The sequence below is a fragment of the Macrosteles quadrilineatus genome, unplaced genomic scaffold (genome assembly GCF_028750875.1).
Source record: "Macrosteles quadrilineatus isolate MER2022 unplaced genomic scaffold, UCM_ALF_1.0 Scaffold_3__2_contigs__length_128488019, whole genome shotgun sequence".
Taxonomy (NCBI): Eukaryota; Metazoa; Arthropoda; class Insecta; order Hemiptera; family Cicadellidae; genus Macrosteles; species Macrosteles quadrilineatus.
The window spans coordinates 31288210-31305221 of record NW_026542596.1 but is presented as its reverse complement, the minus strand read 5'-3'; the positions used below and the strand labels follow the sequence as shown (position 1 = coordinate 31305221).

The 17012-nt window shown below is 36.6% G+C and overlaps 1 protein-coding gene across 1 annotated transcript in view; it reads right to left on the bottom strand.

Moving 5' to 3' along the window:
- LOC128988911 (vacuolar protein sorting-associated protein 11 homolog) overlaps positions 1 to 10429 on the bottom strand; it is a 50351-nt gene extending 39922 nt beyond the window's left edge. Inside the window, exons 1-2 of the mRNA XM_054410683.1 lie at positions 10181 to 10429; positions 6612 to 6680 (exon numbers count right to left, since the gene is read on the bottom strand). Coding sequence (XP_054266658.1) covers positions 6612 to 6680; positions 10181 to 10198 — 87 coding nt within the window. The 5' untranslated portion in view covers positions 10199 to 10429. The remainder of the gene's footprint in view (positions 1 to 6611; positions 6681 to 10180) is intronic.
- Positions 10430 to 17012: the final 6583 nt, after the last annotated feature.

Genomic DNA, 17012 nt, shown 5'->3' with positions numbered 1-17012 from the left:
GTGAGCCCTAGCTTTATTATTAAACTTGTTAGAGGTTTTAAAAGCTCAAATAGCCGGGATGTTTTTGGTGTCTCCTGCTCAGTTCTAAAGGCTGTTATTAACACCATCGTGGATCCTCTCACGGATATTATCAACCTCTGTTTGAAAAACGGCTGTTTCCCTGATGTGCTTAAGACTGTGCGGGCCATCCCTGTCTTCAAAAAAGGTGACCCCTCACAGCTGTCTAATTACAGACCTATTGCCATACTGCCTGCTCTCTCCAAAGTAATTGAGTCTGTAATGAAGGTACAGCTGATTGAGTATTTTGGGTCTAGTAGCCTACTTATAGATGCCCAGCACAGCTTTAGAAAGGGACGATCCACCACGACAGCCCTGGTTAGCCTGGTCGACCAAATCACAGATGCTTTCGAAGCCAGAGATTCAGTCCTGCTTAACATGTGTGACTTAAGCAAAGCTTTCGACGTGGTGTCCCATGAAATCATCTTGTCCAAGCTCAGGAAGTATGGGGTAACTGGCGTGGTCCTGCAGACAATTAACTCCTATCTTGAAGGTCGTAAGCAAGTCGTCTCGTACGGCGGTGCAACATCTGGTGTAAAGCTGTTAATACATGGAGTCCCCCAAGGCTCGGTCCTTGGCCCCCTCCTCTTTACTATCGTCATAAATGATTCATCTTTAAACAATCAAACCTTACTATTTGCAGACGACACCACTCTGATTACAAGAGGCAGGGACCTAAACCAAATACGCACTGATGCAGAATGCCTTCTTGCTAGTGCAAAGGAGTGGTTCAACCAGAATTTGCTAAAGATAAACGACGAGAAGACTCAATCACTGCTGTGCACACTCAAGCCAAACCATCTGGGTGAGGAAGTTGTTCAACTCCTTGGCTTCTGGATCGACTCCAGGTTAGGTTGGAAACACCACATTAGCCAGGTATGTGTCAAGCTTGCTAGAGTGGTCTATCTCCTAAGGAAACTTGTGTTGGTCATCACTAAACCGTACTTAGTCACAGTGTACCACGCTCTCTTTCAAAGCCATGTAAGCTATGGCATCACACTCTGGGGCCATACAGCTGCAGCACATGACATCTTGCTTCTTCAGAAGATGGCTTTGAGGGTGATTACGTCTGCCGGGCATCGTGACCACTGTAGGCCTATCTTCAAAGACCTAAAGGTTCCGACCATCTACAGCCAATACGTATTAAATAGCATGGTACTACTTAAAGAAAATTCGGCAAAACTTGCTCGACGTGAGGACCAGCATTCCTATCAAACACGACATGGCCATCTCCTTGACCTACCTAGATGCCGACTAGCCTAGACTCAAAAGGGCTACCCCTACTACACTAGTAAGCTCTATAACACTCTTCATATTGAAGTGCGCGAGCTGGACATTAGGGCCTTCAAGGACACCCTGAAAGACTATCTGGTGGGCAGACCTCTATACTCACTAAGTGAGCTGGACGACATACCACTTTTTGGCAACCCGCCGCCATCTTAGTGTAAAAACATACAGACAGCGTAGCGTAGCGTAGCGCAGCGCAGCGCATGTTTTAAATCAAACCCGTGCATTGAAATGAGGTATGACATACTAGTAGCGTATTTCGGCGTAGCGTAGCGCAGCGCAGCGCAGCGTACGACCGAGGAACAAACTATTTTGTTTTTCTCAGAGCGTATTGGAGCTTATTGAACTGCAGACACGCTTAATAGACATAGACATAGACATAGACATGTTTTATTCATGAATTGGGTACAAATTATACAATGTACATCTCAATCGTCAAATACATTATATGGTCTAGTAGCATTTAAATCAAAACGAAAAATAATTAGTTAAATCTATTTTATTCTAAAGATTTAAACATATAAGTCAAATAAAAATGCCATGTTGAATGAGATCAGGCAGACAGGAATTCTTCGGTACTGTAAAACTCACCTTCCACCAAATAATTTTTCAGTAGTTTCCCAAAACCATTAGAACCCAACCTTGAACTGCACTGCTTTACTTCTTCAGGAAGCCTATTAAAGAAAAATGGGCCCGAAAAATTTGCATTCCTTTCAGAAAGGGTCAGACGATGACATGGAGTACGAAGATCTCCTCCATGCCTAGTGGGGTATCTATGAAATTGACCAACCGATGGAATATCCTTCAGATGATTTACTGCAGACATTATTGCTCTGTAGATGAATATAGAAGGCAAAGTTAAAATGTTGTTCTTCCGGAAGACTCCTCTGCATGAATGGAGTGGTGGTAAGCAATTGAGGATACGCACTGCCCTTTTTTGTACGGTAAAGACCTTATCACCATGGGAAGAACCACCCCAGACTTCAATACCATAAGTCATGACTGAGAAAAAACAACCATAGTAGACTGCAACTAACATTTCCCAGTCAAGAAGAGGTTGCAACGTCCTAAGTGCATGGCAGATGCGGTTCAACTTGCAACAAAGCTGTGATACATGATTAGACCATGACAACATTTTATCCACAGTTAGACCTAAAAATTTCACAACAGAGCACTCTTCTATCTCGAACTTATTCAACGAGACGGATTCAGGGATCTTATTGAGAGTTAGGAATTGCATGAAAACGGACTTATCGGAGTTTAGTCTAAGATTGTTCAGCGATAACCAACTTAAAAGTGAACTAACTGACTCTTCAACTCGAGATTGCAAATTGGAACATGGACCTCCAAACAGTAAGGTTGTGTCATCCGCATAGAAGATTGATTTAGCTGAATGAAGATGTGCTGATAGATCATTAATATACACGATAAAAAGCAATGGTCCGAGAATACTACCCTGAGGAACCCCGAACTTGCATTCAGCGAGATGCGACCGAAATCCTGAAATCTCAACAAATTGCATTCTATTTGAAAGATACGATCGGAACCAATCTAGTGGAACTCCTCGAACACCATATTTTTCCAGTTTCTCACAAAGAATATTGTGATTAACTGTATCGAAAGCTTTCGAAAGATCACAGAATACACTCAGGGCTGGTTTGCGCTGTTCAAGGTTGGATAATACATCCTGAACAAACTCAACAATTTCTTGAGTGGTTGAGCGACCCGCTCTGAAGCCATATTGGTTTTGTATGAGAATGTTATTCATGTCTAGATGATTCATTAACCTGGAATACATAACCTTCTCCATTACCTTTGATAAAGTGCAAAGAAGAGCAACCGGCCTATAGTTGTTAACATCGCATTTGTCACCTTTCTTGAAGACCGGGACAATCTTTGCTGTTTTGTAAATATCGGGGAAAATACCTGATGACATGGAAGCATTAAACAGATAAACTAAAGGGTCTAAAATGGATGTGTACATTTGCTTTAAAAGAGAGCTGGATATTTCGTCAGAGCCTGTAGATGTTTTTGATTTAAGCGATTGAATTGCTTGCTCTATCTCTCTGGAAGTAACTGGAGACAAAAACAAAGAATGCATTGGAGGGGTCTGCTGGACAAGATTGACTGCAGTAGACGATTCACCGAATGTAGATCCAACAAAAGAACCTGAGAAATGTTTCGAAAAAAGATTTACTACTTCAGAAGGTGACTGAACCAATGAATCCTGGGATTTTAAGATGGGTAAAGAAGAAGGTTTCAACTCACAGGTCTCTCTACGAACAATATGCCAAAGGGCCTTTTGCATGCAGTCAGCTTTCTCCAATTCACATGAGATATTTGTACGTTTTTCCTGAATCAAAAGCCTCCTGAACAGTTTTTTTCTCTCTTTCAAAAGTGCTTTCAAGGCTGGATCCTTAGTATTTCGGACGAGAATACCCAAATCGACATTACTATTGGCAAAATCTTTCAACTCCTTACTCAATGGTTTTTTGTTTCTCCCCCTTTTTTTCTTAATTTTCTTTAAAGGAAATGATCTATTAAAACATGTTTTGACAATACCATGAAAAAATTCGAATTTACTGTTTACTTCATTGACCTGGTGCAATCTACTCCAATCTACCTGAGACAAAATTTCCTTAAAATTAGAAATATTACGTTTAATAATAGCCCAGTCAATCTAGGTTTTTACCCGGAAATGAGAGATATTAAGCTAATTTTTCCACAGATGTCCGTTATGGTATGTAAAATCACACCCTAAAAGTCCCCGCCCGCCCCCTGTGTGCTTCCCCTGTTTTACCGAAATTAAGGGGGGAGGGGCGCGACTTATTAGACGTGTCCGTAAACGTGATAACTTGAGTAATTTTGGTCCGATTTTGATTAAAATTTGGCTTGAAGGTGTGAGATGGGACAATCTTGAATGAGTTGGCAAACCAGCATGATCGGACCATGGGAACGGGTGTTTATGGGGGTTTTATGGGGTAAAAATTCGGTTTTATGGGGTAAAAATTTAATTTTCTCATTTTTGACCCTCAAAACACAAACATTTCTAATTCCTCTCCAAACCATTTTTAAAATGTTAAATAATCAAATTTTATAGTATATTAAAGTGTTTTTGTAAGGTTATTGGTTACGAAGAAAATTCAAAAAGTTATCAATTTAAAAAGCTAGTCAAAGTTTGTAATCTTGTTTCAAGTTGTAGCTCCGAGAATTACGTGGTGTCCAATACTGTAGTTGTATCCTTTATATAAGTTCAGTTGCAGTAAGGCAGATTTCAATCGAAGGTCCCATCTTGAAGACATTTTTGGTTATTCTTGAAGGTGAAGTTCAAAGTTGTAAAAAGTTTGAGTAAAGAAGTTAAGTTTAAAGAAAGTTTAAAAAAGTTAAAGCAGGAAACCACGCTCTGCTACCATATAGTGAATCCGTGGATTAGTTTAAGTTGTATATAGGTTTACCTGCATTTAATCTAAGTTTAAGTTAATAATAAGTTGAATAAATTAAGATTTTGAGTTTGTGTTAACTTTCTTTCTTTCAGTACCTTTTATTTACAATACAAATTATTTCCATAGAAACCAAAAATCAAAACATTAAGAAAATCTCAGCTGTCTAAAGACATTGCTTTAGCACACCGTCTACAACCTATAATGCGCTACGCTACGCTGCGCTCTCTGTGTGTATTGGACAAAGCTGCGCTTGGCTACGCTGCGCTGCGCTCGGCTACGTTGCGCTACGCTACGCTGTCTGTATGTTTCTACACTTAATAGGTTTTATGTAAATAGTAGTATTTATTATATGTGACACAATCCATTCCGACTTTGTTGGTCAACGATGCAGTATTCAAGTATTCAAGTAAGTAAGTAAGTACCTCCAAGCCTTTGCAGATGACCTAGTGCTGACAGTCAGAGGAAAACACGCAGCCACTGTGGAGAACCTCACCCAGACAGCTGTGAGCTTCATCGAGGGATGGTGCTCAAAAGAGGGCCTCACTATTAACCCGGAAAAAACGGAGCTAATCTCCTTTACGAGAAGGAGAACAAATCTAACTCCCCCACGAAATTCAGGGGAAAAGAATGAAGTTAGTGAAGGAAACAAAATACCTTGGAGTTTACCTGGACCAGAAACTTACCTGGAACAGACATCTTGATTATGTCCTTGCAAAAGGCATAGGAGCATCTGGAGCCTGTAGATGCAGGTGCCTCAGAACAGTTATGGCTGGATTGTCCAGCGTTGGCCCATAAAAGGGTTGACATCACTGGGAAGGCTGCACTCGGAACCTACAGAGTTTAAGGAACTGGGTGTTTTTCAGCTCCTGGGCCACGTCAGAAAGCCTAGGGCTGTCAGAATAATCTGAGGGGTGCTACAATAGGCCATCAGGCCGAAGTAGCTAGGGTAGCTCAATACCCCAACCCCCCCAGGGGGAAAAACAACCACGGATACATTAAGTTAACGAAAAATGTGCGGACGGCCGCTCTGGAGCGGCAGTCGGTAGTTAAGTTGTGTCCATCATTTGTGTTATTTGTGCCGGCCACGCATTTTTCGTTAACTTAATGTATCCGTGTGTTATATTTGTGTATTTTGACAACGACATCATGTTCAAATATTTTATGTTAGACGACAAGGCTTGAAAATGAAACGTCAGTTTCAAAACTAGTCCCCTGAAACTATACTAGGATTGACGAGGTAAGGTAGGCCTACGTAAACCTATGCTGAAATAACTTAAAAATCAAGAATTATTAAAACTCATTGTTGTAGCCCCGGAACTGTAATATATAAAATATTTGGTTTTACATTACCTTTATCAGTTCCAAAAGTAACCTTCGTCATGTAACGAAGGTTACTTTTGGAACTCGATAAAGGTAATGTAAAACCAAATACTGTATTTTAATTATCAAAACACTTTATTTGTGTCGGGTATTTCAATGACGATGGAATGTTTACTGCTCTTTTTACTCTGAATGTAATACAAATCAGTTGTAAGACGGCATTGTCAATTAATAACTAGATTCAAAAGGCAGCTGCATCCAGTATCAATCTAGCTCACGGTAAAACTGGCAACCTTAGGATTAAAAAATTACCAGGCCTACTTTAAACACAGTACAATTTATTTTTAGAAATTTAAAGTTTAAATTTAGATAGCTTTTTCATAAGAAAAAGTCTTTTTAGTTAAATAATAGTACGTTAAACAAAGTGTTTTATATTAGAAAAGAAGTACTTACATTGCAGTTTATAATGTACATAGAGAAAATTAAAAACTTCATCTTACTCACCCCAAGATATTGTTGTAACTTTTGGGTGTCGATGTTTTTCTTGAGATCAAAGAAATTGAATCTTCTCCACTGAAAATACATATTTATATTGATTGGGATTGCCTGTGCATCAGTTTTTTAAGAAAGTTTTAGATTTTTATTAAATAACTAAAATTAATTTTATCAATCGAATAGTATTTTACAAGTTTTTAATAAAAAAGTAGATACAATAGTTTTATTGGTAGAGAACAGCTCTTGTGATGAGGAAAACAACAGACAAAAAAACCTAGAATAATACCAGTTACCTTGTCTGGCAGATTATGGCTGGAATATCAATCAAGGCCAATACAGTATGGATGTTGAGAAATTATACACCTAATATTGCCAATTGCTGAATTATATGAAAAAAAGTTACTTTATAACCTACTTCCACAATTCATTCTTATCTGCCGCTAAATTAATATAGGCCAAAGTTACAGCCATCACTACAAAATTAATTTTTGTTGCATCTTCAACTAAGTCTTTCTTCTACGCAGGGATGTAGCTAGAGTACATGGCGCCCTTGGCGAATAGTACTGGGCCGCGCCCCCAAAGGGGGGACCGGGGAAGTTTTTTGCAATTTTAGGTACAAAATAGTAAGTTTCGCGTGTTTTAGCAAGTTTTTAACAAATGTCTCATAAGAATTTTAAATGGTTAGATTTGTGTGCTTTTTTTTATATCTCATATTTTGTTTAGGTAGCATAGCTGTTGAATTTTCGGCCACGACAATTATTTAAGAGTCTTCAGTAGTGCCGGGATATCATTTACATCTTACATCTTACATCGGCGCTCCTCTTCACAGTCGTGGAGACCGGAGAGTTGTCAATTTCTTGGAGGGGTGTGTGAAGTGAAACACATTTTTTTTTTCAAAATAAAGGATAATTTTCTGTAAACAATTCAAGTTTGTTTTCAATAAAATAAAAGGCATTTTCCTAGAGAACAGTTACATTTAATTTGACACCAAAATTATATTTTATGACGACCTGGGAAGGCGTTATGCGATCACAAGTTTAACATTAGTTTTATGATACTATCTTCAAGGTCGCGGCACTACTGAAAACTCATTAAAAAGTCAATTTACTTTAGAAAAATAGACATAGGCCTATAACCAAAAGTTGTTTGCAGCATCATCTTTAGAGTGATACAGATAAAAGTATGTATAATTTGAAACGGCACAAAAGAGTGTTTTATAATTTTTTAACGGGTTGGCTGTTTTATACCGTGGTGCAGCGAAGAGGCCGAATCTAGAGCGGACTACCTGTAGGTCTATTAAGATCAATAACAACTGAAAATGAGATAAAAACCTCTAGCTACTATAATAAATCTATGTCTTGGAGACGGATCTTTTCCTGACTCTTTGAAGATAAGCCGTACAGTCCCAGTATTTAAGAAGGGTGACCCGAAAGAGCTATAAAACTATAGGCCTATCTCTCTGATATCAATGCACACAGAGATCATGGAGTGTATAATCAAGGGACAACTTGTTGACTTTTTTCAAATCTTTTCACCGATGATCAGAATGGGTTTCAAAAGGGTAGATCTACGACCACCGCTTTGTTAAATCTAATAACAAAGATAAATGATGCCTTTGACAACAAACTCATTACAAACTTAACCCTATGCGACCTCAGCAAGGCGTTTGACTTTATAGCACATGTCTTGTTGAGAAAAATAAAAACGTTGGGCTAGAGACCTTTCAAAACTACGTAAGGGACAGAAAGCAGGTGGTATCTATAAGGGGATCTCTCTCTAGTGACCTGAATGTCAGCGTAAGGGTCCCACAGTGATCTGTTCTTGGACCTGTGCTCTTCCTCATTTTTATAAATTAGGCCTACCTGGGGACTGAGGGAAGAACTTTGCCGATGACACTACCCTCATCACAAGATTCACAAGTAGTAGTAACTTAGACCAACTGAAAATTGGAACACTCAAAATCCTTGACGAAGGTAAAGCCTGGTCCTCTAATAATAAGCTAAAAATAAATAATGACATAACCCAGGAGCTGATGCAGTCTAAAAAATCAGAATCTACAACAACCTGAGAAACTACTCGGTTTTTAGCTGGATGGCAAGTTGACATGGGATAAACACATAGGCTAGGTGAGTTAGATGCCAGACTTTCCAGAACGGTTTTCCTTCTAAGGAATTTAAAATAAAACTTGGTCACTGATACCTACTTAAAATTAGCCTATTATGGCCTCTTCCACAGCCGAATGAGCTATGGTGTCATTATCTGGGGGTATGCTTCGGAGACAAGGAGCATTCTAAAAACTCAAAAGGCTGCTGTAAGAGCCATAATTTCCAGCGCAAGGCATGAACATTGTAGACCACTGTTCCGTGACTTAGGAGTGATGACCGTTTGCAGTCAATTTATTTACAACTGGCTGGTACATGTTAAGGAAAACATAGGCAACCTCAGCTGCAGAAACCAACTTCACAATTACAACACGAGAAGAGGAGAAATTTTAAACATTCCTTTCTGCAGGCTGAGCTTAAGCAAAAAGAATGCTATCCTGTCCTTGGCATTACGCTCTACAACCATCTGGACAAGAACACAAAGTCACTCCCTCTCAGGCATTAAAGAAAGTCGAAGAACTACTCAAGATTGATAATAGAAAAGGCATATGGGGAATAGGCTATCAAACGGAATTTTGAAATTTTGACAGCAAGTTTGGTTAGTTAGGTTATCTTACAACAGTTCCATTTCAATTTAATATTTTTTATTGTTTGTTCATACTGAACAATATTTATTTATCGTAGTAGTCAGCTGATAAGTTTCAATTTGTTAATACCTGTCAATTTTATATCGAATAAAAAATCTATATAGGCTATCGAAAAGAAATCATTGATAATAATGAATGTCCCCTTTAACAGAAAAGTACCTATTGTTTATTACGCATCTTATTCGCCTATCAGTCAATCACCAGAACTCAATCGCACAGCACAATCCACCCTAACTGTTCGGGGTCGCAATCTGGCCCCGTACCGGTATATGTACAGTACCGTACTCGTAGGTTAGTGCATGTTGTTCCATTACAGCTGATGGCAGACTGGAAACAACAAGCTGGTCTGGCACTTGATCTGTGAGGCCAGAGCTGTAGCTGTGGTCATGTGATTGTCCTGGATGCATTTTCCTGGTCTTGGCCAAGCCAGTTTGTCTTTACCCTAACAAAACAAGCTCAAATACACTATAAAAACACCAGAAAGCATGTTGTTTTCAAATTAAGTACACTGTATAAGAGTGAGATACTGTATAAGAATGTATGATGCAAAAAGTGCCCTAATTCTATTTTAGGGGTCCATAATTAGATGCCGGTAGTACTTTTAACTTCAGTCTCCTGAGTCTATTATTTGAGGAAACTTATTTATTTAAACTGAATACCTCAGGTCTATTTGCCTGCCTATTATGCCTACTTAGCCAATAGATCACTTACTAAATTGCCTAAAATATAAACAAATTCTAGGCTATAAGATTAATTGTCTATCCTCTGAGTTAAAACTCACAATTTACCTAAACGAAAGGGTTAGAGCCTAGGAAATAAAAATACAAACCTCTAAAAAAGCCATCATAAAACCGCAGAATGTAAGAAAGTGTTGACTAAACAATGTTAACCAAATGATTCATAAAATAATGTCAAACACACAATAAGTACTAGGTAGGACATAACATTGATACAAAGAATCATATAATGATCTAAAATGGTATGTATATATTTTACAGAAGTGTAATAAATATATAATTTTGATGAGCAATATTCGTATTATATCTTGACACAAAGAAAATCGTAAGACATTATAACACAACTTTAAGAAGTTTAGTTTACCAAGTTGTTGACTTTTGACTGACTGACAGTAGTGACAGTGACACTGACTGACTGACACTGACAGTCAACATTTCAACTACACTGACACAGACCAGACCGCACAGGGAATGGGCATACGACGGGAGGGACGATGGCTAAAGGTGTGGTGACGTCATATATCGAGTGGCTAATGTCATAGATAAAACATACTCCTCAAGGACCTTGAGGAGTATGTTTTATCATAGACTAACCAACACAAGTATAGACTTCTCATCCCATTGTAAATTTTGAAGCTCGTTTTTCATGTCTAGTTCATGTACGCCACACTGGGCGCTAGTGTCGACGAAATTTTGTTTCTATTATTTTAGGGTTAATTTCTTGATTTGTGCTTTACTGTTTGGTTAAATAACTAGGGGACAATTTATTGTTTACGATTTGATCGTATTATTTGGTTAAACGAGGTTTTAAATGACTGTATTAACGGGAAACAAATTGTAAACAAAACACGACCTCTACATAAACCGTACAGAACTGACAATAAAATTGTCTTCAGCTGTTCCATTAGGATGAGAAATCTACTAAGGGAGTTTGTAAGGATGTTTTTATCTATGGTTTTATCTATGCTAATGTCTTCTCTTGAGGCAACACGATTACCGACGATTACGAGACGATGTGATTCCAGCGGCGTTCGTGGCATAGTTGTTGGCGCATCGGAGTAATGTTCAGGAGGTCTCGAGTTTGGAACCCGTCGGGGACAATAACTTTTTGTCAAAGATTTTGCTTTATTTGATTTTTATCTTATATATTTTATATATTATCAGCAAGTTTGGTTGTTAGGTTAGGTTATGACAGTTTAATTTTATAATACAAAATTTTTAAATTGATTTTATAATTAAAAATTATAAGTTATTCATTTTATTTTTATCTTATATATCTTTTTATATTATCAGAAAGTTTGGTTGGTTAGGTTAGGTTATGACAGTTTTTATAATTAAAAAGTTAATTTTATAACTAAAAGTTATAAAATTAACTTAATTTAAATGTTTCAACTTAGCGGTTCTAGTGGCGAACGCTGACACTATGTTAGCCATCGTCCCTCCCGTGTGTCCCACCGGACCACACAGTCACACAGACCACTCAACATCAACAAAACATTCTCTCTCAAGTCAATAACAGCATTTAAAGTATTAGGCAATATTGTCTGTGACAACAGTGTCTTGTGATAGCATAGCATAGCAAACAAACATAATTCAGAAAACGGAGAGCATTGAGATAAATAATAGAATATAACTGGAGTCACTACTCTCTGGTTAAACAAAACTATAGAGAAAACATGCCACGTTTTCGGTGTTTCGTGTTGTTACGAACGTTGGCCGTGTGATGTGTTGGTGGGATGCTGTCAAATTCCGATTCATTTTAATAGCAAAAAATTTTTTTTTGTTACAAAAGGTGTATCCCGAGATTTTGTGACAATCGAGCAATCTCTGGACCTTATTTCCTCAGACCACTCACCTGTAATTTTAACGATCGCTTCAAATGTTATATTCAAACCTATTCCACCACATTTATGCAACAAAAATACAGATTGGAATTATTTTCGTGAATTAATGGATCAAAATTTAAAGATTTCTGTGTGTTTGAAGAGCGAAGAAGATTTGAATCTTGCTGTTGAACATTTCAACAAAACAGTTCAAGACTCCGCTTGGAGAGCAACTCCAGACCAGAATAAACATAATTTAAAACGAGATGTTAGCCCGTCCTACGTACGGGAATTCAGTAGCCAGTTAAAACAGTGTACAATTCAGATCAGCTAGTTTACACATATAAAGACAAAGTTTCTTGCAGTTTTAATGTAAAAAATCATCTTGTAAACAAATGTTGTGTGACCAAATATGTTTTTATTCCATCATAGGCCTATACGATATGCATTTTAAATCCGTTAATTTTAAAATAAAACAGCAATTCTGCAATTTTTACGATGTGAAAAGCGTTGAAGTGAGATTTGCAGCCGATTCGCACAGACGCACACTGATTATAAGTAGCCTATTATAGAGAGAGTAATAGTCAAAATTGAGAAGTGTATAGACCTAGTCAACGATACCACCTTCCATAGCATACCTGCCTCTTCCATAATTATTATCACCACAATACAACTACTATACACAATTTCCAGTAGGTCTGAATAGAAACGACCTAAAACAAAACGATAATATCCAATAAAATTCACAGTACACAAACTTTGGTGTCCTAACATCAAAACGAATCGTCACACCTATCCTTTATATGAATTTCACTGCATTAATTGATAAATAAATATGCGTAAACAAAGAAAAGTAAAAACAATAACAGTTTGTTTTGAAACAGCTGTTTGGTTCAAATAACATTCATTTGAAAATAAGAACTGGTCACATGTAGCAGGAATATAAAAAGTAAACACGCTAGTAAAGCTAATGACGTAATTGTCAATGTTTATTATCTATACCGTTTTCAGTTCTATCCATGATAATTACACACCCTCATTGAATAAATGTACATCTTAATTTCCCATATTAGTTAACTTAAACTACAATATATTCATAGTTGAAATAAAAGTGATATTATTTTCACGTTTGGGGGCGCTGATATAGGTGCCCCCAAACGTAACCACAACTGAACACGATTTTATGTAAGGATGGTTTGTCTAATTGCAGTATCCTAGGTCAATGTTGACGTTGTGTTCAATCTATGTCATCCATCTGTTTATCTTTGTATAAAACCCGGCTGAGGTTGTGGTCGTAATTTAAAATCGTGATTCCTGATTATTCTTGATCTTCTTTTTATGACATCAATATTTCCGGGCCTAATCCATACAAAGTTAAAGCAGACAAACATTAATTGTAAACAAAAAGCTACCATGAAGAATTAAAACATGTAAACATTGTTATTTTTCTAATCTTTCCTTGAAAAGTGGAGCAGTAAAATAATTTGCATTTATCCTTTTTTATTAAGACTCGTGTACAGAGCCTCGATTTGTACTGTGGTTTAATTAATATTGGTTTAAACTGTGGTCTAATTATCTCTACTAATCTTACTTATTTCCTATAATCAATGACAAAAATAAAATAACCTCATAGTTCCATAGTTTATATTTAACCAGCTGTTAGTTAAAACAAATTATATTGCTCTAAAACAAATCGAAGATTACAAAGATTGCTTTAAAAAATAATTTGAACATCCTAGTATTTTACTATGTATATTTAATTAATCTGCCATCCTCTTACAGAAGAATTGAACGTATCAATGATTAGCATTACACATAGTATAAATAAGTCAACCCTAGGTACCCTATATCTTTACATTTTTATCCAAATGCTGAATTTGTGACACAAAAGCTGAATGTTTACAGCTGTTATGTTAAGCAAATTATTTTATGCCAAAAGCTAGTTTAGAATCTTAGCGTCGGCTGCTAGACTTTTTAAAAATTAAAACTTAATTTCTAAAAAACTGGGACCCTAAACTAAAATTATGGCTTCGACATTCCCTAGTTCTCAAAATTATCTTTCTTTCAACCCAAAAATCATGAAAATCCGTAGAGTGGTTGATTCAGAATCGTGAAATAAAAAAACACACTTTCGTTTTAATATTATAGATCAGGAATACACTATCCAATTGAAATTAATAGGAAAATTGCCGAAAAACGCCGACTCCGTAGAATATGGCAAAACTCTAGAGACCAGACGGATAAAAGAAATCTAAACAGGGCCACTCAACAACTAAAAAGGTTACTGTTTAAATTAAACAATGACAGATTTCAAGATTTCACATCAAACCTTTCTCCATCTGAAGCTAGTGACTACTCCCTTTGGAAAGTTACAAAAAACTTAAAACCTCCACAAATTTGCATTCCACCTATTCTAAAAGAAAACGGTTCTTGGGCCAAAAACAACATCGAGAAAGCAGATGTATTTGCTTCATACTTCAAGGAAGTGTTCAAGCCATATAATATTAATTCAAATGTTGAGCAAGAAATTTTGGAATTCCTCGATCCTCCAAATCAACTTGATTTACCAATAAAATTGTTCACACCATCTGAAGTAGCTAAAGTAATAAAAGACGATTTAAACGGCAAAAAAGCCCCCGGTTATGATCTGATAACAGGTAAAGTGTTGAAAGAGCTTCCTAGAAAAGGAATAGTTTTCCTTACAGTACTTTTCAATGCGGTTTTACGCCTTGAATACTTCCCAATACAGTGGAAGGTTTCACAAATTGTTGTTATTCCGAAACCTGGTAAACCTTTAAATCAAGCATCCTCGTATCGGCCTATATCTCTTCTTCCTGTGGTTTCTAAAGTTTTTGAAAAACTTTTCTTAAAAAGACTCCAAATTATAATTGATGAAAAAGAATTTTTGCCTTCCCATCAGTTTGGATTCCGCCGAAGGCATTCCACCATTGAGCAAGTGCATAGAATAGTGAATGTAATCAAGGAAGATCTTGAAAATAAACGTGTTTGTTCATCTGCTTTTTTGGACGTAGCCCAGGCGTTTGATAAAGTCTGGCACACAGGATTATTGTTCAAAATTAAAACTTTGCTGCCCCATACATACTATGGAGTGTTGAAATCGTATTTGTCCAAACGCTTTTTTCAAATTAAATATCAAGATATAGTTACAGATGTGCATGAAATTGAATCAGGTGTACCACAAGGCAGTGTTCTTGGGCCTATTTTGTATATTTTGTTCACTCATGACCTTCCAAGTACTCAGGGTATTACGGTTGCAACATTTGCAGACGACACTGCTTTTTTATCATCAAATCAAGATCCTATTCTGGCATCATCAAACCTTCAGGCTGCATTAGACGATTTGTCTCAGTGGCTACAGAATTGGAAAATTAAAGTAAATGAAACAAATAGTGACAATAGTGAAGCTACATATAGGCTCAAAAAAATTAATCCAATAGACCTTCCAAATCGTTTTTAGTTAAACTTTTTAAAAGTTTTTGTATGTTAGTGCACTTGATGGAGTGTAACTAACCCATGTTAAAATGGTTATAAAATTTACTTATTATTCTAGTATAGAATAGGATTGTAAATAAATACTTGTTAAAAAAAAAAAATTAATAGCAGCACATGCTACCACAGTACAGATTTGTACAGATGGGAAGTAATCAATATCATAAGGATAAGGATTGGTCACACTATGTTAAATAAAACACTTCATATGATGAATCTATATTTCACACCACTATGCTTAAAATGCACTATAGGGCTGAAGAATCAATGAATAGAACATGTTATATTGGAATGTCTTCAATATGAATATGCGAGAAAGAAATGCTTTAAAGAAATAAACAAAATTACAAACTATGACTTAAAAACAAAATAAGAGAAATACTTGCCAGCCTAGACATTGAAATGTATAGAGAAATAAATAACTATATCTACAAACATTCAAGAAAAATATATAAACTCACACAGAACAACCTCTCACTCACAAAACAATATCCTGTGGCATTGGGTTCTTACTTTCCGTGGCCCCTCCCTTTCGGGTTAGGTTATGAGGCCTGGACGGACCCCTGGCCGAGAAGAGCATCTCAAATCCAAACCTTATATCCTTGTACATCCTCTCCCTTAGAATTATCCCTCTTTAAAGTATACTAACTAAAACTCAAAAACAAAACATAAACATAAATGTCATCATTGACTAACAAAAATCTATGTGTTTGTTACAGATAAATGTGAAAAAAAAACTATTAACCCAGGCAGCCACAAGGTGATAAAACGATATTAAATTCAGAAGTGTGTGTACAATGACTACATGGTGTTGAAATATACCAAGTCAGCCAAAGGCATTAAGAAAAAAAAACCTGTTATCCGTTACCCGTTATTTTAAGCACTTGTATCAAAAACTTCAGTTATTGCACGTTAAAACCTGTGTATTTAAAGTTATTTTGAAACATTATAAATTGTTTTTGATAGTAAATAAATAAATACTAACTTATTTACCTCTTTTCAAGCTACCTATGATTGAAAATAGTCGAGTTTCCTGGTTTGGAGGTATCGGTTTAGTGCGAACGAGATCATCTTGAAAATTAAGAAGTTAAACGGGGCAAAGCCCGCGGGTTACAGCTAGTCGGTTTATAATCTTGTTAAAATGGGTTGCTCGTAAAATTAAATAAATAAACTTATATTGCAATCATAGTGTTGACACTTTTTTTACTATCAACAAAACAACAGGATGACATATTGATCTTGCCTCTAATTTGACAAAACCCACCAACCGATCACACGGCCAACCTAACAACACGAAACTCTGAAACCTGAAACAAAACCAGCAAAAACATTGGTACGGTTTTTGAACACAGAGTGGTTACTCCAGTTATTATTATAGGGTAAGAGCTAGAGTTATTGGCTCTACCCATGGTGGAATGTATTTTACCTACGACCGTTTTTTAAGTAGCCATTTCAGTCCAGTTCTTAGAATTGAAAAGTTTCACTTTACAGCTGTTTACTTTCATATCCGCATAGTTTCATTTCATATCCGCATAGTTTTCTCATATCCACACAGGTAACGGACCAATGAGGTCCAAGTATTGAGAGAAAA